The following is a 25,630-nucleotide window of genomic DNA, read 5'->3' as shown; positions in this document are numbered from 1 at the left end:
AAAGTTTATTAAAATATATCTGATTTCATTTTTTTTTAATTTTATTAACATGATCGAAATAACATAGATAATTCAAAAATAAAAGCGGTAAAATGAAGTAAAATTTGGCTCATCAACGCGTGTAAATTGAATTAAAATTTATAAAAAACCTTGGGAAAAATTGAGAGGCAAATCATACGAAACTTTCCAAAATCAAATTTATATTTATAGATTAAAACAAAATAAAGTACAGTAACAGATTTATCGCGAGATATGGCTTGAACTAGAAATAAATATTTTCGCTAACGATTGTAGCATAAGCTATCAAGATTCTATTTTGAAATATTGTTTCATCTGGCTTCATCATTCTTATCTTAAAGTTTTATTTTATTTTTATATGTTGTCTGTAAACCTGTATAATGAAAAAAATTTGATAAAATTTTATTTTCATCTGAGTAATGCGAATTGTATACACCTATAAGTTTATTAATATTTTTTGTCATCTATCCTAACATAGAAATATGTTGTGATATAAAATATCAAGAACTGTTACAAAACCTCGAATATGGAACAGAAATCGACATTGAATTTTGACACAACTGCGATACAGTAAACACAACGGTGATTGACTGGCAACAAGGCCAACTAAGTTTTGTGCGCGTTCTGTCTCAACGTAAAATTGTTGTAATAAAGGGTGTTTTCCGCCAAGTGATAATGGACTAACTAGTGAAACTGCAAAGTTCGGGTTCCCCTTTTATCCAGAAAAGTGAATAGAAGAATCAACGGTCCGTTCTAGGCAGGATAAGTATCGTTATATTTTCGAAGTTTCTTGTTTGTTCTACGATCAAGAACGACGACCAAGAAGTGAAATTAGATACGCTCGCAGCGCCACCGCCGTTCGCTGGCGGGTGAACGAACTAACTGCCATGGCAAAGTCGGGCAGATTCGTACACTAATAACGAAATAAATTTTTATTTCATACTCAACGAGATGCTTAGATGCATAACAGAAGTAAGGAAGAAGAAGTTGGTAAGATCGTTCTAAAATATATTAGAGTAGTTCATATGATAAAGTATTATTAAATACGCGCCACTAATGCAAATTAGTATGGAAGTGTGAATACAATGTTATATCCAATAGGTATCCCGGACGAACACATACGATTCGCATAGATTCTCTAGGATTCCTCACATTGGATTCCTGAGCGTCCTTGAAAAGGATTCCTGAAAAAGAATCCTCAGGAATGCTCTGTATATGGCTCTAGGATTCTTGAAATAAGAATCGTGAGTGTGAATCCTCCGGATCGTGTTTGCGATTCTTTTCACGATTCCGTCACCGAGTTATAGGTATCCTGGGGATGGATTCTCTGCGTGTTAGTGAGGGATGACAACGTATTCATGCGGGGCTTAGTGTTTATGAAGGTGACCTCGGAATGTACGTGTATTACCAGGCATTCTTGAAATGGGTCGTTGGATGAACATTAGAGCTGTCACTTTTCATCTCCAGGGCTAAAAATATTTGCACCTGTATATTATGTAATGTATTGAATATCAAAATATAAATCAGCTTCAAATAGGAATGGATGCAGATAGGTTTTTTCCATAAAAGCACTGCCGGTCAGTGGGAGATGAATTGTAAACACACACACACGACGGAAATGAAAGTTCAGTATGTAAATTCATAAATAAAAAAAAAATAAAATAAAATTCCAAACATGAAAAACGACATTGCAATGAAGCTGGCACGAACTGGAGTACAGTTCATAAATTCTTATTCCTACATGGCGACCGTAACAGTATCGGATTGATAATTATTTATTTAATCAAATTTCTTCTGGTGTTGTTTTGGCTTCCTTCCTAGATTGGATCTTTTATCCAAAATTAATTTTAAAAAGAATTGTTTCGCAATTTTTAATATTCCTAATGCTTTTTATGTTCTATAAACTACCGCAGTGGGAATAAATAAAGTGTTAGTGTAAATTAGTGTTGATCTACATCAAGTAGCAAAACTATTGCATTGTTCATTGTTCAAGTCATTGTTCAAAAACTCATAAATTTTGTCTCAGATTGATTTACAATTGATCTCATGTAATCCACCTTTTCTAATATCAGGCTATTATTATTCAATTTTTTTTGTGTTTGTTTTAATCATAGTTTCCTTCAATTTTGATTCAGTTTTTACAAATTAAAATAACAGCATTGTTCTGGATTGTGACACGTGTGCAATTGTATTTATCCAGTCTGTCTTTTACCTTAGTGTACCTGTATAAGTACATTAATGCCTTTTTGAAGTTGTATTTTTTGTTTTGTTTTGGAAACCTCACTTTAAATTTTGAAGTAGGACTATTTTTTTTCTGCGTGGACTCATCACTGCGACCAGAGCTTAGAGCTATTGTGATATTCCCCAGGTGTTTTTTTGTTTTCCGCACTTCATATTATTAGCAGTAACACTATTGAAGTAAGTGATACGCTTATCATTCATATCAGTGCTTGTGTGTTTTTTTTACCTTTCCGTTTCAAGCTTACTGCTCTACTATACCGAGCCTTTGTCCATCCTAACAATATCGCCTAATAACAACCTGGAGAGAACTTTCACATGTTACTCACACTAGTTTAATTATCATAGAGACTCATTTTTGTTAGGAGGACTCTAAAACCTTGCGGCAACGGAGCTCCATGAGGACTAGGACTATGTCTTTGTTTTCTATACCAGATTATGAATGAAATGAAACTGGCAAATGTTGCGTCAGATTTCAAATGATTATAGCAATCGAACGACTTAGTGCATCTTAATCGTCTATATGTCGGTGGATAGATAAAATGTGTGAAAATTGTTTGATATAACGATTAACATTGTTGCTCCACTGCCTAATGGTGAAAAAAAGTGAAAAGTTCCAAGGTCGAGTTTTGCCATACACTTACCTCACTATTGCCTTGCTTCCCGAGCACATATAACAATTACAAGGACGAAATAAATTTCGCTGCCTACCAGTGATGCCACACAAACAGATTTATCTGTATTTATACAGATTTTTACCGTATTTTTCGTGCAGATTTTGTATAATAGGGTGTCCCAAAAAAATCGATGTTGAAAAAGTCAAGGCGATCAGCCCTACATTGAAAGATAATGTTATTTATATCAATTTTGTAGAACATTTCGATTTTCTTAAAAAACTGTTTTCAGGATGCCCAAGCGTGATTTATGAAAAACTAACTTTTAAAAGCTACAAACTCGTTTGCATTTTCTTTTGGTGCTCATGACAATCACTCACTAGTATCGAAGGTGTTTTGTTCCGTTTCTCATTCTCGAGTCTGCGTCGCTCCGCCCACATTGCAAAAATCTACACTCAACTCGATACAAAAGGCAGCATGTAGAAAATTCGCTTTCATTCTTGTTCTTAACGCGTTAGAAAGTGGAGCCCTTATAACTCTTGGAGGTACACGGCGTAGTGGAATATGGTAAACAAGATTTAAAATCAATATACACATACTTGTCCTGCATCACCATTTCAGTAGTATTTTCGTAAGCAATCAGCGAAATCAACAGATATTGCAATTTTGGGTCTCATCACACGGTAGAGCTTCACCAAATTAACAGTGATTGTTTTTTAGTTCTGTGAACGAGTTTTAACGCTATCTTGAAGAGAGACAGCATCGAACTCAGATATTTTCCCTGAATCAAACTGAATTTCATCCAATAACTACTAGCGTGTTGAGCATATCACAATCACAAGTGATACGCCATTTGCCACTCGTGAACATCGACCCGCGATCACTCAACTATAGTGGGCTTAAACGGCGGAAAAGATTTGTTCACCGTGCTGTTTACCATACCCATTTGAAGTTTAGCCTCATCAACGTCAACTTCCGCTGCGCGCTGTAATTCGTTGTTCGCAGCAGCAACTTTCGCACCATCATCGTCCGTAACTTGTAACAAATGAAACGACATGATTAAATTAGATATCCTGTTCATAACAATTTCTGAACGAGCAGTACAGGAAAAGTTTCCCTCCCTCCTACTTCGTGGGTATCTCAGCGCTTCCGACCGCTTGCAAGCGAGTAAGCGAGCAGCAACAGGAAACTTGCCTCGGTGCTGCCACGAGTTGTAGTAGTTTTCCAAATATCCTTCCAACTCGATTTAAGTGCGAATCATTTAGGGGGTTTTTAGCACCTTCTACAGCTTCTCCCGAGCCCCGGAGAGTCTCTAACAGCAGCGCCGACAGGACCAGCACCGGCAGCAGCGCATCGTTATTGCTCTGGTTTCGGTTTTACTTACCACTTTTTTGTCATGTCGGTATGTTTGAACATCGCCCACATCCCGCCCGGTCCCGGAAGACGCACGTATCTGGCTTAGGTTGCGATTTCCTTTCCGAAGGAACAACTTGCCGACAACGGCGACGACAACAGCGCTGGCATGATAAAAGGTGTGCCGCTCTCCAGGGGTGATTATCGTGTTTCGGAGAAATTGTCCCTTCCCCCCCCCCCCTCTTACCACGCAGCATAATAGAGGTGGATTTCACCGAGCAGCCAGTTTTGTATTACACCCGAAGTCTCTTTACCTTTCTTGCTGTAAGCGAGCAGCGTTTGCCTCTGGAGAAAAGTTTTTCCCCGACAAACATACACCTCACCTTTCCACAGTCGTTTTGTTGTTCAACTCCTTCACTTCTCATAATATGAAATATAATGAAGTTAAACTAATACGAATTAAATTTTAGTTTTAAATACATTAAAACATTTTAGTTCAGGCTTACCCTTCTGCCGGTGGAGCAGCAGTCCGGTACTTTGTGGAAAGGGTAGTTGCGATTTACGAAAGCTAGTTGTGCGAAAATCTTACTACATTCCCAGTACAGGGAATCTTACAACAACAACAAAAAAACAGCAAGTCTGATCGCGCCGGAAACAAGGTTTCTTACCGCTTCGTTCACTTCGCTAGTGGTGCAGGTAAAACAGGGTTTCCCACTCGGTTTCTTCCGGTTTCCGGTGGAGACCGATGCATACAGGCATCACCGCAAAAGAACTAAAAAAAATCGCGCGCTCACAAAAAAGTTTCTCGGTTGTTTGCAACGACTTTGTCTGAACGAACCAAATCGCTTCGGGGAATTCGCTTGGACAATTGGATCAGCGAGACGAAACTTTTAAGCCGAGTTTTAAAATTGTTTTCCCGACTGCGCGCCGGCACACTGGCCTGCCTACGGCTTCGGCCAAGCGGAAACATTGTTTTTCTGCTGTTCGCTCGATTTTTTTTTTGTGTGATGCTGTTGTTTTATGCGCTTGCTCTGTAATTCTCTGATAAGCCGACTGATTCAAGCACATGCAACGGGGAGGTGCAAACGAATACTTACCGGTCCAAACTGTTCGAAGTAACTTTTCACGTCCTCCAGCGTGGTTGGCGCTGATAAACCACCCACAAATATCTTCTTCGTTCTCGTCACCATCTGCAAAGGGGGAAACAAAAGAAGAAAAAATTGATCAGTCAGCGTTTTGCCGAGTTTCACGGAGTTTTGATTGTTTGGTGGAAGCAATTGAAGTTTGCGTAACAGTATACGTAAAAAAAAAACGATGCTGCCGCAACGACCGTCCGGTTCCAATAAATTATCTGCGCTGCTGCAATCGAGGGGCAGGAGAATCCGACTCGGGGCAAAAGACGTCTCAATGTTGGAAATGGTGATAAATTATCTTCGATTGGCGAGGCAATAAAATAAAATAAAACAAAAGAAAGGCCGAGAGAAATACAAGTTTCACTCCCTGTGTGTGTGTGAGCGTCGGAAAAAGAATGAAACCTGCCAGCCGGTTCTGGACTGGAAAGCTAGCAGCGAGAGTGAGTGAGTATAAATGGCGAACATATTTTTATGGTGTAATCGTGACCGATTGTGTGGCTCATGAGTATGTAATGAAGGTGGAATGGGACTGGAAAGGGGGGCAACGGACGTTTTCCGGACGTAATAATGGCACTTGGTTCTTGCCGCTCGTGGCTAGCGACTCGGCGGTCGACAAGTGAGTTTTTTTTATTATTATTTATTTCGATTGCCAGGGAATGTGTGCAGAATCGGTTTGCGGACGCTTGCACTCAGTCGATTAGAATCGCTAGGGATCGGTAGTCGTTTTTTCGGGTTTCCTATTTTCCGTTGCTGGTTTCGCAATTTTGTCGCAGGTTGCGAACGATCAAAAGAGATCGTAGAATTATGAGTCAAATTTTATAATTCTACATAGCGACCGTGACCATTTTCATGATCGCGATTAGAGAAAATAAATTTTCTCTGAACTAAACTGAAATTGACCGGAAACTGTGTTGAAAGTGAGCTAGAACTGAATTAAATACAAAATCGGAAGAGTAACACCAATAACATGATGCGTTTATCAATAACTATTATATCAGTTCTAGTCATACATCGTTACCTTTGCTCAAGCCGAATGCCAGATCAAAAATTCATTGGACTCACATGAATTTGCCAAATCTCTAACGACAAACAGCGAAGAAACCCCTGGAACCAATTCGCATATGCAACTTTTTTACGATTATTACCAAAGAGGGTTCTCTTGTTTTACACACTAGCGAATATTGATTTCCAACTTTGAGCCTGGCCACTCGACACCATCACCGTGCCTCGACCCGTACTTTAACCCCCTAATGGTGTGAAACATGGAACCCAATCAACCTTTCTGGTTGGGAAAAGCACACATTCAAGTGCCGGCCGCCGGAGCACTCATTTTCCCCGGTAACAAACCGGAAACAAATTCATACCGGTATGATATGGAATATTAAAAATACACAGTGTAGCATATACACATTATGAGTAGAAAAGTAAGCTCATCCGAGTTCTCGACGAGTGAAAAGGCTGAAAAAGAATCCCTTCTAAACGAGTGGCCCCGACTTTTTATCCTGAAAGTTAGCCAGCGAAAGCTCGAGAGACCGACTAACTCCTTCAATCCAATCATTCTTCAGCACTCGGGCCCCACCTACGAATGGCGGGTCGAAGTGATGTCTTTATTCGACTTCATCATCCAAATCCCAGAACATAATATTATCATAGTACAATATGAAATTCCACTTCCAGTCGTTTCGGTGGCGAGTGGGTGGAATCCTCCCAGCAAGAAAAACCAACAGCCAGATACTGGCGAAATCCATTTACAGTTTTCAGCGTGCGCACATACAAGCACACACATGTGATTGGAAACCTCCGTCTTCTATCTCTTTCCCATGAAGGGCTTCGATTGGAGCTCTTGCGTCGGGGCTAATACTATTAAGTATTCATAAAGACATTTTTCAAATTATTATTTTTCAATTTCACCCTTATAAAAAATCACACAACTATAAATATCAGATAACAGGAGAGCTTAGAGCGGCTTCCGACAGAGCTTTCGAATTGGGTTTCCATTCTGAGCGGCGAGCGAGCGTGTGGACTGTGGGATGATTGACATCGTTCCACCGAATCCGAGCCCGGCTCGAATCTGCTTAATTCAGTTACACAGAAATCTAACCATCGCTCGGACATGGAACATTATTTTCCGAAATAAATTACGCCAAATGTCAGCGGCGCAGATTTACATCGGCACGAACCGGGCGGCCTCGCGTGGCAGGTGTTGCCGTTTCCCGAACGAGGAGTGAAAAAAATTTATATGAACGGAAGGTTGAAATTTATTACTTTCCGTGCCCGTACCCTGAAGGGAGGCACATCGGAAGACACGCAGCGCGATTAGTCAGCTGACGGAGGCGTTTGCATGAATGACGAACGAATGGAAGTGATGGATTTAGCCGCTGAATTTTCCTCGGAATAGCATTTTCTTTCCGGCATCTTGAAGCTGGTTCTAATCATCGTCGCACCTGAGTCCCTGAGGGAAATTAACGTGCATTTGCATACTCGAAGAAATAATTCCGCAGGTGCCCACTCAATGAGACCTAAATTCAATTAGCTACCCTCGACGACTAATTAGGCTACGACTGTCAGCTTCCTCCGGGGCGTTGGTGGCTGATTGAAAATTGCTTTCACAATTGCCGGTCACTAAGGCGCCAACAGTGCTGATTTATTCAGTGATTCTAAATGCGTTAATCATACGATGCAAATTCAACTTCATTCAGTTTACGTAACTTAAAGCGAAACAACTTGATCGACTAGTTTGGTAGTTTTTTTTACTCCTAAAATATATTTCAAAAAATCAATAAGGCAAACTTTTTCCACTTCCTCCATTCCAAACATCCGATCACATTCGCATGCATTTTAGTTTCCCCAAATCCGGCATGTGCAAATTGGGGCCTGCGTTTCGATCCAACGAATGTTTGCCTTTACGTTCCGAATGTAAATATAAATTACTCTCCAATTGCTGTAGAATATAAATTAACTAACTGGGGTTCATCCCATTTAAGCCCAAACCCCTGGACTGAACGAGGTGCTCGATATTGCCGCCCATCCATTTTTCGGGGTAGAAAAATGTTGATTGTTTGTTTCGCTACCTAACTTTGTTATTGTTTTAATGGTAGAAAACACTAACAGGAAAAGAAAAACGAGGCAGCGGGAATCAGCTTTGTTTTGCACCCAGAGCACGTTTCAGGGCATGCAAATCCCTCGAAATGACCTATGAGTAGGAGTGGGCTGAGTGGGATGAACTTGCTTGCTTCCCTCGCTGCTGCTACCCCCTACGTAAAGGGGAACAGAAGTTGCAAATAAAAGGATCACTGGGTAGTCGTAATATAGGAACTGCTTTGAGCTTAAGGAGGGAATCAGGTTTGAAATTGAATGAAACATATTGACGCATCGGTGAAACCTTGCCATTGCAGTGCTGTGAAACTGATTCGGAGTGTTTTCTACACTAAAAGTCATCTGGGAGTCAGGTCACGAAATTACGCACGAAATAAACTTTAAATTAAACTGTATTGAACTTTACGGCGCGGCATCATAACTGGGCGTTCTTTTGCAAAATGATACCAACATGTATCTAGACAATATATTTTAATAAACAATAAAGCAGCAGAACTAATTTTGGCATTTGTTACTCTTAGGTTTATAATGATTGTCAGATTGGTCGACAAAAGCGAAAAAAATTACCTTGAGATCAAACCGAAAAAAGTGAAGATTGCAGTTTTTTTTTACCGTTCCTCTCCTGTAAATTTTGCTGCTCCAAACTTAAGAGAGACTTAAGTGAAATTTTTCCGCTAGAAAACGTCGAGGCAACGAACTTGGTAAGCAATTACTTTGCGGCCTTTGGAGGCACTCCTGAGCTGGCCAGGCTCACCCAAATTCAAATTAAAGGTTAAAGAGTTATAATCCTTCATATTCGTCCAGTGTCAGCTCCGGGGCAAAACCTGTATTGACCAGTAATAGACTTCTTCCAAGCATCATTCAGAATATGAGCAAACATACAAGCTGTGCGATCATATCAGCATGAAACGCCGATATGATCACCTGTTGCATCAGCATGAGAGGTGAACGCAGCGACTCGAGCAATAAACGGGTCGCCTAGGGCGATTCGTTCGACGAGTTATAAATATATTGATGACGGATTTAAAAATATTATAATACATTTTTAAAACAAATCTTACAGAATCTTTTAACGACACTTTACTTCCAAAAAATCACTATGAATTTTTTTTAAACATTTTTCAAGTATTGACTGAAGCTTTTCAGAGGTGTAACTGAAGACCGTCTAAAGGCGGCACTGGGCACTAGAGGGTTAATTCATTCCCCAAAAAAAAAAAAATTACTAGCAAAACAATCTTCAGCACACGAATTCTTCACAAGAGTGTTCTAGAAATTTATGACGCCATCTTTTGAGCATTTTTTCATTCGATGAAAATTCGTTTATCATTTATATTTTTTTAAATGTTCTCTGGTTTCGTGGAGAATAAAAAACTACTTGTAGATTTGTAAAAAAACATAAATTTTCTAGTTTTCTTCAAAATTCGAAGTAGTTAGGGCTTCAAATAAAAACCTCTAAAACATATTTGAAAATTCACTAGAATTATTTGAAGAGTCATTTCAAAGTGCTCTGATAGATTCGATATCGATACGTTAACCACGTTGAAGACGTAAGTGGTTTTAAATAGTTCTTTCAATTTAAATTTTTTTCACCATTTTCGGCTAGAAAATATAATTTTTACTTCAAAACATTTTGGACGATTGCATTACAAATCTCAAACCTGTTTATTTTTTTAAATACTGCGAATGTTTTGATAACTTGTGACACTATCTATAGAAGGTTAAGTTCCACATTACCTTAACTATAGTTTCAATTTTGTTTTAGTTGAACGGATTTAGTTTCAGTTAAGTAAGTTTCAATAAGGTTTCAGTTTAGTTTATTTTAGTTTCAGTTCAGTTTCAGTTAAGTCTCAGTATAACTTCAGTTCAGTCTTATTTCAGTTTTGGTTCTGTCACGGTTAAGTTTCAGTTCAGTTTCAATTCAGTTGAAATTCATGTTTAGTAGGTTTCCAATTTAGATTCATTTCAGTTTCAGTTCAATTTTAGTTCAGTTCCTGTTCAGTTTCAGTTCAGTTTCAATTCAGTTTAGTCCAGTTTCATTCAGTTTCTGTTCAGTTTCAGTTCATTTAAAACTTAGTTTCGGTTTGGTTTAATTTTAGTATCAGATCAGCTTCAATTCGGTTACAGTTCAGCTATGGTTCGTTTTCACTTAAGTTTAAGTGAGGTTTTAGTCCTGTTACAATTCAGTTTCAGTCCTATTTCAGGCCAGTTTCAGTTCAGTTTTAGTTCATTCTTAGTAAAGTTACAATTCAGTTTCAGTCCAGTTTCAGTTCATTTAAAACTCAGTTTCAGTTCGGTATCATGTTAGTATCAGATCAGTTTCAATTCAGTTTTAGTTAAGTTTCAGTTCAGTTCCAATTTAGTTTCAGTCAAATTTTGGTCGCGCTTCAGTTCAGTTTCAGTCCAGTTTCAATTCAATTTCTTCATTCTTAGTTCAGTTTTAATTCAGTTTCAGTCCAGTTTCGGTTCGGTTTCAGTTCACGGTGGTGATCAATCAAGCTCAATTTTCGGTTCGGTATCAGTTCAATTTTAGTTTAGCTTCAGTTCAGTTTCAGTTAATTGGAAACTCAGTTACAGTTCGGTTTTATTTTAGTATCAGATCGGTTTCAATTCAGTTTAAGTTGAGTTGCAGTTCAGTTTCAATTCAGTTTCAGCCAAATTTCAGTCCAGTTTTAGTTCAGTTTCAGTCCAGCTTCAGTTAATTTGAAACTCAGTTTCAGTTCGGTGTCATTTTAGTATCAGATCAGTTTAAACTCAGTTTTAGTTAAGTTTCAGCTCAGTTTTAGTTCTGTTACAGTCCAGTTTTAAATTAGTTTCAGTCCAGTTTCAGTTCGGTTTCATTTAAGTATCAGATCAGTTTCAGTTCAGTTTTAGTTCAGTTTAAATTCAGTTTCTGTCCAGTTTGAGTTCAATTTCTTCATTCTTAGCTCAGTTTCAGTCCAGTTTAGTTCAGTTTCAGTTCAATTTTTGTTTGGTTTCAGTTAAGTTCTAGTTCAGTTTCAATTCAATTTCAGTCCAGTTTAAATTCAGTTTCAGTTCCGTTTAAGTTTATTTAAAACTCAGATTCAGTTCGGTATCATTTTAGTATCAGATCAGTTTTAACTCAGTTTTAGTTAAGTTTCAGCTCAGTTTCAGTTCTGTTACAGTTCTGTTACAGTCCAGCTTGAAATTAAATTCAGTCCAGTTTCAGTTCGGTTTTATTTAAGTATCGGATCAGTTTCAGTTCAATTCTAGTTAAGTTTCAGTTCAGTTTTAGATAGGTTTCAGTCCAGTTTCAGTTCAATTTCTTCTTTCTTAGTTAAGTTTCAATTCAGTTTTAGTCCAGTTCCAATTCAGTTTCAGTCCAGTTCCAGTTCGGTTTCAGTTCAATTTAAGTTAAAGTTTAGTTTCAATTTAGTTTCAATTCAGTTTTAGTCCAGTTTAATTTCAGTTTCATTTCAGTTTCGGTTTTTAATACTCAGTCTCAGTCCGGTTTCATTTAAGTTTCAGTTTAGTTTCAATTCAGTTTCAGTCAAATTTCAGTCCAGTTTTTGTCCAGTCCCAATTCAGTTTCTGTATAGTTTATATTCAGTTTTTGTCCAGTTTCAGTTCAGTTCCAATTTAGTTTCAATTCAGTTTTAGTTATTTAAAACTCAGTTTTAGTTCGGTTTCATTAAAGTATCAGATTAGTTTCAATTCAGTTTTAGTTAAGTTTCAGTTGAGTTTCAGTTCAGTTTCAGTTCAGTTAAAACTTAGTTTCAGTCCAGTTTCAGTTCGGTTTCAGTTCAATTTCAGTTAGTTTTCAGATTAGTTCTATTTCAATTCCAGTTCAATTAAAACTCAGTTTCAGTTCGCCTTTTTTTTTGGTTTTAGTTCAGTTACAATTCAGTTTCAGTTCAGTTTCGGTTAAATAAAAAGAAGACTGACATGAAAAGAGTAACCAACACCCATCTGTAGCCTCGTCGTGAAGATGAGTCTAGAACTGGATTTTTCGTGTTACATCATTAACAGATGCTCCTTTCCGATTACACAAACGTCTGCTAGGATACCATTACGATTGCAGCTTTTTATGTAGAAGCGCTTTCGTGCGTAGACAAATTCCTGGAGGGGTATTTTGAAGAAATTGAAAATTAATTTTTAAATAAAAAAAAAAATTACCACGTAATTCCATACTACTTTTAAAATCCTTCAAAATTACACATCAAGATCACTTGTAGCTCTTCGGGGTCCCGGAATTCCCGAAAATCAAAAAGGTGTTTTCATAAATTCGCAAAAAGTGAAGGAGGGGTCTATAAATCGGTACAAAACTGCTCGGTAAATAATCGGAACATCAATTCAATTTACACCCAACGTTTCGGACGTTGATTGTGGCCTTTTTCAAAGGAATTGAAGGTAGCGTTCCTCGTTCAGGGCATGAGGTTAGCGGTCTATTGCATGTAGGGCTGATTTTTTAACGTTTTTTACGTTGTCTACCCTGGTGTGTGGTTTTCCACACATACAACATTTGAATTTATTTTGAACAAGAAACAACTTAATTTTGCCACAAACATTTTTGCTTACATTTTTACGACCAATATATTTCGATTTTCTCAGCATCGGCTGAACCGATTCGATTGTTCTTAGTCGCGTTTGAAATAGCTTAGAGTCTAGTTTTTTTTTTCCTCTGTGTGGACTCATCACTGCGACCAGAGACATTTTGATCTATTGTGCCCAGGTGTTTTCTGTACTCCGCACTTCATATTATTGGCAGTATCACTATTGAAGTGAATGATACGCTTTTTTATTTATATCAGTGCTTGTGTGTGAGAGTTTACCGTTTTATTTCAAGCTTACTGCTCTACTATACCGAGCCTCTTTTCTATCCTATCAATATCGCCAAATTACAATTCCCTGAACTGAGGCTACACCTAACGTTCCTCTCTGGCCAGGTTTATTCTAAGAGGGACTTTTTGTCAAGAGGAAGGAGTCTTATCGAAACTTCGTTCCTCGTGCCAATATCGCCAATTACAATTCCCTGTAGAGGGTAAATATTTCTTAAATCAGTTTTATTATAAGAAGGACCTATTTTGTCAAGAGGAAGGAGCCTTATCGAAACCTCGTTCCTCCAGCCAAGACCGCGTCATAATTACAGTTCCCTGAAGAGAACTATTATACGTTACTCAGAACAGTTTTGTTATAAGAGGGATTTTTTTGTTAGGATGAAAGTCAGCAAGGGTACTATAGATTTCAGCTTGAAGGAAGGGTATGTAGTAGAGAGCCTGAGAATGAACCCTTGTTAAAGTCTTTTGACAACCAAATGGCCTGATTCTACTAAGATTCGAACCCACGACCACTCGTATATCAAAGCGGACTCTGTAACCTTGCGGCTACGAAGCTCTAGTTAGTTGATGGAAAATATCAATTTGATCCGAAGGCTCGTTCGAAAATTACGTAACAAAATTTGATCAGTTTAGATGGAAACTGACATACTATCCGATTTTTTCTCAGCAGTTTGACTGATACATTTTTCATAATGTATTAACGAAAAATTGTGACAGCTGTCATAATTTTTCTAACCAAGTACTCAGTGGAGCCGTTCTCGGCAATAAATTACCGATACCCAGCCAAAAAAAAATTAAGTGTGTGTAATATATTTTTCCGACTTTTTTTCGCCGGAATTAGGTTCTGACACTAGACACCTTGTTTCCCATGGCAAACAACGACGACCGTATAGCAGCAAAATAAGAAGGCAAAAAGAAGAGTAGCTAGGAGTAGTAGGTTTTTGCTTTCTTTGGATCTACATGTGACAGGAACGAAGTCAAAACAGGGAGAAAACTCGGAACAAAAGTTGTTTCTCTCCGGTTTTACAGAAAGTTAGAATTAATTAGAATTTGTTTAATAAAATCCATCTGGCAACAGGCTTAATTCCGAGCGGTCATTATTACAAGTCCCTGGTATAAGATAACCTTAGCATTTGCAATCGAACTTCGAAAAGTCGTTTCACTTTTCTACCAATGAAAATAAATAACATGACATTTTCGATATCGTTTTTTTTTATTGGAAACGTCTTAAAAATCCGTGAACTATCGAGATTAAGTGTTACCTAGAAGCAATTTATTTGGAATAAAATCGACTTTCTGGGAGTGTGACTTCTACAGTCTTTTTCAAAAAAGAAGCACACGACAAGCTACAATAGTACAGAACTTAACATAGTCACTCACTTAGTTGTGTCGTATTTGTCTAAATGGTTGTTTTTCAACCATCGTAAGTCTTGTACTGCTTTAGTCTGGTTGTTGATTCCACTAAGTTGAATTCATCCACTAAGTTGAATTCATTTAATTTGCTTTAACAACACTCTGTGAAATGTGTGGAAATATGCCTTCAGTCTTGATGAATTTGTTGGAAGAATTCAACAACTTTAATTAAAAATCACTCCGATTCCTAACATCTACTTTTTAACTTTGTCACAACTTTGGAGCTCTGATAAGTCTTTTGAAGTGTGTTGCTCTGTATAGATATGTACAAACCTGTAACGTTCCTGCTTGCCGTTTCTCTAAAAACAAAGCTACAACTGAAGTTTCTGATGACTTTCAGAGTGTCGTTTGTAAATTTCTGACATCTTCTCTTTACGAGAGTTTTTATTTTTTCAAGGTCTCTACACTCTACATTGACTGTTTCGCTTCACAATAACATATTAGCTCTTTGTTTGTTTATTATGAATAACTTTTAGACGTATTTAACGAAAAGCTCGACTCCTGGTTTCCTGGCTTGTATAAGCAATTCTTTAACTTAAGTACTCTTTAGGCTTTATATTTAAACCCCTCCAGTGACCCTTTTACTGTTGTAGATATTGTTTTGTTTTAAACGCGGATACTCACGCCCCTAAAACTTTCTGTCGATGATTGGTTACCAATTGGTTACGTTTTGCGTCATTCTCAACCATCCAACCGTAGTACTTATGACTCGTGATAAATTGTTGCAAGTAGTATTCGACTGCGCTATCAGCTCGCTGACATTGACTGGTTGTGACATCGCGTAACACTTTACGACCAAACCGGCTCCGGAAAACTTATCGATTGGGGTAGTAAAAGGGTTTATGATTCGCTTTTCCACTTCCGATCGCCAAGAAACTGACTTTGTCATCTGCTGAGAGAGCCAGTAGCTAGCCACCGACCTGCGGCAGGTGCTGCCAACCTGCAAATTGACTGACCCTGCTCACGCAGAAAAAAGTTTTTCCCTACTTGCTTGCTTTTCGCCGAAAACAGTATTCTACAATTAGTCGATTAATTATTCACTACAGCCGATAGGGCAATTGTCTTCCGCATAAACCGTCTGAGCCGTCGTCGTTGTCTTCGTTTTCACGGTCGCAGGCTGCGCACGGAAATAATCTCCAAAGTAAAGCCCCCGAAAGCATTCCTATGTTCAACTGTCAGTTCGGCTGTTCCCTGTGCAGCACAGGACAGCTCGGAAGGCCGGGCCGCAGTAAATCTTAACACGTAGCACTCGTGCCTTTAAGAAGCAAACAGCGCGGGACAAGTTGACCCAATCTCCCGAACACACGGCACTTGCCGTGTTCTGTTGCAACTTCTGCTGGGTTAATATTTACATAGAATTTATGTTTAATTTTATTTGTTTGCTCAGGTTCCTCGGGGCGACGCCGTACCTACCGGGCAACGAGATTTCGGTGTGCCAGGCGTCGTCTCCTTCGCCAGTAAGCGTGAGTAAGCACATTCAGCAGTAAAACTCTACAGCATGCGACTCTCGCTAAAATGTTTGAACCATCAAACTAAGCTGGGAACTGTGTCGCTGATGTGTTTGCTAGTAAATAAATAATAATACATTTATGCATAAATTATTTCCCATGATGAGCAAATTTACATATGGCCTACACAAACATTGGTAACAGGAGGTGGAGGAACCTAAGGAACCCAGACGGAGGGCATAAGGCCATCCCTTATGCCAGTGAATCCACTCGGATCTTCACACGGACGTCAGAATAAGTGCAAAATCTTGTTTGCGATGTACCTCAAAAGTTCTTAGTAGGATAATCTTAGCCTGCGTAGGATGAAGTTTTGTTTTTGCCACACTCTCGGGCGTGGGCTGTCTAATTAATTTAATTTAAGCACACAGTTCGGTACGCTATAATCTACATTTTATCATGAAGCTGCGAAGTCATTTATAGTTCACAATACGCATTGTTCTCAACTAAGAGCAATAACGGGAAAAATCCTCCCAAGCAAGGTGGGGGAATGTACTGGTACGCTACAGTATTCACACGACAGTTGCGAGATTTTTGTAATTACCACTGTGGAATGAAACACTACGCGACAGTAGCCGCCACCGAAGTTTCATACGATCTGCTTTATCTCTTGCTTTTTGTCACGAATTCAATATGAACAACAATTCTCTCGCTCACTTCTCTTGATATTGTTGTCATTGTATAGACAATCTCTGGCTCGTGTGTTATTGACTGTAGCTGTCTGTGCTATTTATTGCATTTATTACGAATTGAAGTGGTATCAATTTACTTAGCATCGATTCTTATTTGGGTCCGAGGACGTTAATTGAATTTGTAAGATTCATGTTTTTATTGCCCTACTTTTGCTTAAATATGCTAAATTTGGATGAGACTTTCGCTACAGCGAACTGTTTCCGAATAAAAAAGTTTAGTAGCTGGGATTCAAATCTTCTGGTGTACACGAGTGATGATATTTTTCGGCAGTACATATATATAAATTATTTATTTTTCATCTTACTTCTGTGCTAAACTGTTGCATGATTGCTAATTATTGTCATTCGCACAGTGCGACAATCGAGACTTTGAAGCGGCCGGAGATCGACACAAAAAAAAAAAATCGTTAACCGTCCGTGTTGGCTTCTAGTCACACGATTCGCTCAAATAGAGAAGCGTACAGTTGAACGCTGCTGCTGTCGCAGTCTGCAAGAGAGGCAACAGTACTCTTCGATACGGTGTCATGCAAAAATGTCAACTGTTCGACACACTGCTCCCAAGTGACGAAAAAGAAAAGCAATTTACTGCGCACAACCGGCAATAGTAAAACCCATAGATCATGCCCAGCATCAATATAAGCAATCGGCTTACCGCGAAATTGTCGCCACCAGGCGTCGTAAATGTTCCTACCGCTAGCCACATTAATAGGGACCAGCAGTTGGGGTAACGAGTGAAACCCTTATTGGTACATTTCGATACCCACAGTGGAATGACGCCACGTTATACCAATAAAAAATTGTACGAAATGCGTCTTTTCCGGCACTGGAGCGTTTGTTTTTTCTTCGTTATGTTTATGGTTTATTTGTATTTCAAAATTGGATTGCCGTTTTGCTGAATGGCGAAACATAACGAAGGTCTGGCTGGCTGTCTTCGCCCGTTTGGTTCGATTGAAATGACAACCAGACAACCATCAAAAGGAAGGTAGAATCTGACGGGAAGGGAACGATTTAACAGCGGACATGATTTGATTGGTATTTTGACGATTTTTAGATTCTTTACGCGGCTCCGGGAGGCAGGCTCATTTACATGTAATGATTGAAACAATAAATCATAAATATTACATTAGCCGGATGGTGATTTTATGGCTCGAAGCCTGTTTAGAACCCCTCAAACCCTGGTAATTTGAATCACAATATTGCCTTTGTACAAAATGCCACCAGTTATGTGCGCTAATTTTAACGTTCATCTTTCGTCGTGTACATATCTCCCGAGAGGAGGCGCCACTGACTGACTGACTGACAGTCTTGCGGAAAATCGCTCATCGTTCCACGCCGAAAGACAGAAGAAGGATTTCACAGTTCGGCTGCAAGTAGGATGGCAGCAAAAAATGGACAAAATAGCTGTGCTGGCAAATCAGACGCAGCAGCAGTGAGTGAGTCGGTGAAAAATTTTAAATTCAAATTAATTTAATGAGAAATAATTATTTCTTGTCTTCCAACCGGCGCGCTAAAGTCAGGTGTAGCCGAGCGAGCAGACAGTGCGCGCCTTGGCAATTAATTACCGTGCAACCCGCGCTAGCTTTGAGCCCCATATATCCGTATCATCTGTCAAGAGTTTTCCGGGGTGTAATGTAGGTGTAGCAGCAGCATATGCCGAGGCAGGTCTTGGGGGTGGTAATATGAGTTTTATTCGTGGAAACAGGAATAGCAACAGTGTGAAGGGCAGCCAGTTCCGAAGCCATAAGCGTTTATCACACGCCGCACGATCGACATTGATTAGGTATAAATAACATTCGCCAGCAGGTGGCTTCCAAGGCGGGTCACGGCGCGCGCGGAATCGGAGTCGGCGGGGTTTCGTGCCTTCGTACTGCCTGCTGCGAAGGTGAACCGGATCACGCGGCTCGGATTGCCGGGCCTTATTGTGGCGAAATGACGGTGATTGAACTAATTGTACTGGCTAATTGAACTTTTTCGATGATGTTCGGTGTACTTGAGCTTATTGGTTATTACACGTTTCCATCCAAAATATTTCTTACGGAAATCTATCTCAGAACAACTAAATTTAAAAAAAAAATTTGAAAAAATTATATAAACCAGTTCAACGTATCCGACGTTCTTCGGGGAAAACGCCATTTTAGCTATCTTAAATTGCAAAATTCCAGCTGGTGTCGATTTACGGCCTCTGAACATCATCCCAAATCCGGAAACTCTTAAAATAGATGGTATTTTATTATCTTGGACTATTTTCCAGAAACTAAAGGCATCTTGAATTTAAAAACGGTGTTTTGGGTTCGAAAATTACATTGTAGATTGTTTTTCAGACACATGAAGTCGCCAAATTGGAATTTTAAGTGGTGCCTGAAGTTGATTTTTGGCGTCCTGATTCCGAGAGTAGCCATATTGGATGGTATTCGCCCGTTTTGGGCTGTATCCTAAAAATCGGAAGGCGCCCTATTGGATTCCCAAGTAGTACTTGAGGTTTATTTATGGTCTCTGAGCATCATTCTGGATATTTGATCATTCTACATTCCAATACACACAGAAAACTAACAAATAATCTCACGATGTTTTCATATAAGCAGAACTGCTAACCAGCTAGACCATGTGCCATCGAACGGAACATGTAATAATCTGACTGCGTGAAATTTGGGGAATATGACGAGTAAGGATGGAGTTCCCATTTGAGCATTTCTATGTAAGTTTTAAGGACTTTGGCAGTAAGAGACTGAGTGTCGTCATGCGGTAGAATCACTTTTTCGTGTCTCTGCTCGTTCTGTGGCCGTAATTTATGCAGTGTCCAACTTAATTGAAGTCATTATCGCACTTCACTGATGGTTTCGTTCGATTTCAACCGCTCATAACAAATAACACTGATCTGGTCCCACCAAATACAAAGCATGTAGAAGCATGACCAGGCAGTCCCCATTGCTATGATGCACCCAATTCTTGTTACCCGTTACGGTGCGAAAAAATTACGCAGATAAGTTTCAATACCGAAGCAAGCTGTTCCTGCGTTTGTCATGGATCCCCATCGAGCTGTTCCTCCAATTCAGCAAATTTAATTCAAACAGTCTTCTACATCATAGTTACCTTCTTTAAAGCGACGGTTCCAATGCACAGTGGTCCAATAAGGCAAAAAGTGTAACTTAATTCTATAGCGCCTTTTACCTTCAACCTAGTTTAATAAAGTATTCGGAACAATTGTTTGTATGAATGACCCGAATAATCGCAAATTGTCAAAAAATATGAAAAGTTTACTATACTAAAAAAAAATAACTTTTTAGTGTTAAGAGATAGAAGAATAGTTAGTTCAGCAAAGTTGTTGAAGAATAAGAAATATGAAACTTTGTCAAACAAATGAAAATCTTATCTTCTTTCCGTACAAAGTTATAAATCATATTAAATGGAACTTACTTAAAAGTTAGCTTTTTGTACTTAACTTTTGTTAGTTGCCTTTCACACGAAAGTATTGTTCGGAGTAATTGTTAAGGCAAACAAAATACACATTTTTGCCAAAGGTCATAAATATCCAGGACTTTTTCTAACAAAGTTATATCATATTTTATCTTATTTTTTCGATAACTTCAAGAACTTATAGGTTAAAAAGGGGCAAGTGGAATCATGATGTCAATACTTTTCCTTGAAGTTAAGCTCAAGTACTATGTACTCTTTAGGTTCCATTTGTCCCAATACACCCATATTAGAGTACGGCGAGCATATGTTACAGTAGGTTTTCATATATCCAAAATACTAACTTTTTGTGTTAAGAGAAAGAGGAATGGTTTATTCGGAAAAGTTTTAAAACGTGCAAAAATATGAATCTTTGCTGAACAAACAAAATTCCTATCTTCATTGGGTACAGAGTTACAAACTGTTATAAGTTCCATCTGTCCCAATCCACCTAATCTTTATTCTATACGTTGTTAGAGTTATCGAAAATATATGCTGAAATGTGCTATAACTTTGTAAGGAAAAGTCTGGGAGATGTGTGGTCTGTAACAAAAACGTGTGTTTTGTATGCCCAAATGCTTCTTCAGAACAACGTTTTCTTGTAAAATGTAGCTAACAAAAGTTAAGTGAAAAAAAAACTTTTAAGTAACTTTTACAGAAAATACTCTGTAACTCTGTACCCAATGAAGATAGGAATTTTGTTTGTTCAGCAAAGATTCATATTTTTGCACGTTCTAAAACTTTGCCGAATTAACTATTCCTCTATCCCTTAACACAAAAAGTAAGGATTTTGGATATATGAAAACCTACTGTAACATATGCTCGCCGTACTCTAATATGGGTGTATTGGGACAAATGGAACCTAAAGGGTACATAGTACTTGAGCTTAGTTTCAAGGAAAAGTATTGACATCATGATTCCACTTGCCCCTTTTTAACCTATTAGTGCGTGAAGTTATCGAAAAAATAAGATAAAATATGATATAACATTCTAAGAAAAAGTCCTGGATATATATGACCTTTGGCAATAATGTGTGTTTTGTTTGCCTTAATAATTACTCCGAACAATACTTTCGTGTAAAATGCAACTAACAAAAGTTAAGTACAAAAAGCTAACTTTTAAGTAAGTTCCATTTAATATGAATTATAACTTTGTACGGAAAGAAGATAGGATTTTCATTTGTTTAACAAAGTTTCATATTTCTTAATCTTCAACAACTTTGCTGAACAAACTATTCTTTCATCTCTTAACACTAAAAAGTTATTTTTTTTTATTTTTAGTATGGTAAACTCTTTATACTTTTTGATAATTTGAGATTTTGCGGGTCATTTATACAAACAATTGTTCCGAAGACACTTTTAAGCTAGGATGAAGGTAAAAGGCGCTATGGAATTAAGTTCCACTTTTTGCCTTTTTGGACCACTGTGCAATGTATTTCTGTAAGCTTTTTTGAACCCTCGATGCGCTTCAGCTGCCGTTTGCTTTGAGCGAAATGAGAAAAATCAGACACAAAAATGCACAATAAACGGTAGAAAACTATCCATTACAAACCCGTGTACACCTACCCAGAATCGTCGATTTTACTAATATATTTTATTCAAAAATAAAAAAAAAACGAAAAAGAAATAAAATAAAATTAAAACGAATAAAAAACAAAAAAACTAGCTCTAACTGTCGATTACTATACTGATTGATTTACTGATATTTTTTATGCATTCTGCTAAACTTTATTATGCATTACTGTTCATTAGGGTGCCAAATGGAACAATGTAACCTTTGAATTTCGTTGAGCGGTAGGGCTCAAAACCTTCATCTTCCCGAAAAAAGTCCACATGCGATATAACAGCACAATTAGACCTATGGATGTGAAATCTAAAGCGTTCAGAGTTTTACTTTTTTGACCAATAAAAACTGCACAGACAGTAATTCACGAACCTGTTGAAATCAAACAATTTTTAAAGCCAACTGTCTCAGAGATGCTTATAACTACGACATCTGGTGTTATCCCAAAAAAAATGACTTTCTGGAACTCTTTCAGTCCCAGAAAGTAAAAGGTTGACGTAAAACTACATACGACCCAACTACTACGACTGTCACTACCGCACAAAGGCAGCTTTTTGATAGAGGAAGCGCCGCTGCTACTACTACCACTGCAGCTATCGCTGCCACTCTTACTGCTGATACCCGATGCCACTGCTGGTGCTATCTGCTGCGCCTTACCTGAGACTGTTCTAGTTGCCATCCACTAGTAACATGATTGGTTTAAACAAAAGCAGGCACTTACAAATCAAATATAAATGTCTGAAAATTATCGTAAACATATCTAAATGACATGGGAATCGTTTATATTGCATATTATCATGCGCAGACGTTAGTTTTTAATCATATATCATGCAGGAACTTGACTGATTTACGATTTTATGCTTAAAACAGTGTGCAACAAATGCGAGTTTGTATGACATGTATGAGTATGGAAATATCAATCATAATACGAATATCCAAAGAAAGAAAAACTTTATCGCTAACTACTCTTTGCATTGCCTACTCATTTCGGTGCTATGCGGCCATCATTGTTTTCCGTGGGAAACAAGGTGTCTAGTGTCAGAACTTAATTCTGGCAAAGGAATGTTCTATTTTGAACTATGTAACGGAACGTCTATTGGAATGGAATTTTGCGAATCACCCAGGTTCTTAGAAAAAGCCTGATGAACGATTGAGCTGAAATTTTGCATGGGGACCTTTTTCTAGAAGACGAAACTTTTGAGCCTCGGCACTAAACAACAATTCGAATCTTGTTCTTTAATTAATCATTGACTGAAATACTCAACGGTTCATTGGAGCAGTACGTGAGATACACGGTAAGCGGTATCGCCAATAACAGCAGGAAAACACATTACATTATTTTTTACGTTCTTCTCTCTAATTAATTTTCCTCAATATTATCTCCCTACTTCAATGTAACCCGTAGTAAGAGTCAGTGACTGGAGAGCTTCGTAGCCGCAAGGTTACAGAATCCGCCTTGATAAGCGGGTGGTCGTGGGTTCGAATCTGAGTAGAATCGGGCCATTTGGTTGTCAAAGGACTTTAGCATGGGTTTATTCTCAAGCTTCCCACCAAGTACCTTTCCTTCAATCTGAATTCTACAGTATGTACCTCTGTTGACTCTCCTTCTAACAAAAATTGGTTCCTGTTTTAGTAAAACTGGTGTGAGTAACGTATGACAGTTCTCTCCAGGGAATTGTAACTAGGCGATATTGTTAGGATGGACAAAGGCTCGGTATAGTAGAGTAGTAAGCTTGAAACGGAAAGGTAAAAACTTACACACAAGCACGGATATGAATGATAAGCGTATCACTCACTTCAATAGTGATTCTGTCAATAATATTAAGTGCGGAGTACAGAAAACACCTGGGCAATATCACAATAGATCTAATCTCTGGTCGCAGTGATGAGTCCACACCGGAAAAAAAGAGTCAGTGACTATTTTTGTAATCCCACACTTCTACATAATAACCATTACTCTTACTCAATCTGCCTCTCTCTTCGATATTCGTAAGATTCATTTTTTTAATCAAATTCAAGATGAATGTTCTGGCACCTCCACTGGTAGCTATTGATTTGTTTCTAATTGTTCAAGAAAATTTGTGGGCATTTTCATAACGCTGAAACGAGGTACCAAATCATTGTAAAATCTGCTGGATAATCGATAAATAATTGATAAATTCTAATGCGACTAAAAAGCCAAAAAAAGCAGAACTTTACAACACTGATCAAAAACTTTTCGCAATTTATGCGCAATGATTGCAGAAGAATCATAAAAAAATCAAATATAAATCAGTGAGAGAAAATTAGAACTGAAGAGTTTTCAATTATTCGTTACGAAATCGCATTGATTGGTTTGCTGGATTCCCGTACGTTTTTTCTGCGTGAGGTACCTTGAAAATTTATTCATGGATCAAAATAACGGCCAATTCAAATGAGTTTCAATTACGCGGAATATTCCTGCCGCAGCGGTGGTGCACATGAGCCCTTTTACCTTTGAACTCAGTAAACAGTCGCGTGCCGTCCTGCCAGAAACAGCAGAAAGGCTGAAAGTTTATTATTTGCGGAATATGTCCAGTACGTGTCGCACAAATTAATCGGAACCACATTTTTTTAGAATTTTGTATGGAGTGGTACGTCTGTTTGTCTGTGGTAAAATGACTGACTTAATTGTTGAGTTTTTGAAATTAAATGACACTGCACTACCGTCAAATGCACTGGAAGCTGACTATGTTATTATGACTGACATTAGTGAAGTTAGAGGGAATTTCTGTTGTAGATTTGCGCTAAAAAAATTAAAATCCAAATTTTTCAAAAAATCACCGATGAAATATTTTTTAACTTCCCGATCCTTGATTCTTATCCTGTTGGCAACATTCTTGCGAAAAAAGATCAGAGGTAAATGAAAATTCGATAATAATCGAAATTTTGACACCGTGCGACGCCCCCATATTCATCACACTGTTAATCATGAATGAATCACATTATTATGAATGAACGTAGCCGCAGCCCGTCGTAGTGGGTTACCTAGATATCCGCTGTAGTTATTTACTTGCAAAACTGGTAACCTAGGTAACCACTGCAGTGCTGTCGATTTATGTGAATTATATCGGAATAATTTAACATTTTCAGTATGATTTTTTCGTAGAAACTGATTTGGGAACTTTTGGTTTTCTTCAACGCAGTGAAAACAAATGAAATTACATACAGTTGAAATTTAGAAATTGTAGAAATTCATTTCATGTATTTCTGCTAGTTCAAGCTGGTTTTTAGAAATTTAAGGTGAACGTTTCAAAGATTAAAGTATTCTTAGTGTAGTGAGTGATTATGTATAGTGATTAAAATAAAAAGTGGCCCGCTAGTGATGAGAAAAACTTTGGCTGGCTGCTGAACGAGTCCCGTTGTAGCCGTATAGAACGATGCGCGGATTCTGTTTTCTGAGGTAGGTGATTGAAATAAATGAGTTTTCGAGTGCAGTTGCCTGACTATTATATCAAATTTAGAGCTTTTAAGTGAGTTTTTGAGGATTCTACTTAATGAGAAATCTAAAATGAACTAAAAAGAATCCATTCCATGGATTAGCAGATCGATTTAGTTAGAAAATATGCGTTTTTTCTGTTTTCAATTGTGTTTTCATGTTGTATGAGATGAACATATGGGCTGAGATGAATAATGGAGCAGTTCCCCTTTTTTATTTGCCTATGACGAATGTCGTGTGAAAAAGACAGCAGGAGAAACAAACGTGGGCAGTAAAATACACTGCTCGGCACCTTACCACTC

The 25,630-nt window shown here is 38.1% G+C and overlaps 1 protein-coding gene across 2 annotated transcripts in view; it reads right to left on the bottom strand.

Annotated features, from left to right (window-relative positions):
- Positions 1-25,630, bottom strand: part of LOC129726076 (RNA-binding protein Musashi homolog Rbp6) — a 1,668,991-nt gene that overhangs the window by 587,128 nt on the left and 1,056,233 nt on the right. For both annotated transcript variants that reach the window (XM_055682685.1, XM_055682686.1), the window contains exon 7: positions 5,321-5,413. In XM_055682685.1, coding sequence (XP_055538660.1) covers positions 5,321-5,413 — 93 coding nt within the window. The remainder of the gene's footprint in view (positions 1-5,320; positions 5,414-25,630) is intronic.

The sequence above is a fragment of the Wyeomyia smithii genome, chromosome 2 (assembly GCF_029784165.1).
Source record: "Wyeomyia smithii strain HCP4-BCI-WySm-NY-G18 chromosome 2, ASM2978416v1, whole genome shotgun sequence".
NCBI lineage: Eukaryota > Metazoa > Arthropoda > Insecta > Diptera > Culicidae > Wyeomyia > Wyeomyia smithii.
Note: the sequence above shows the minus strand (reverse complement) of the source record. Positions and strands in the feature narration are given on the sequence as shown.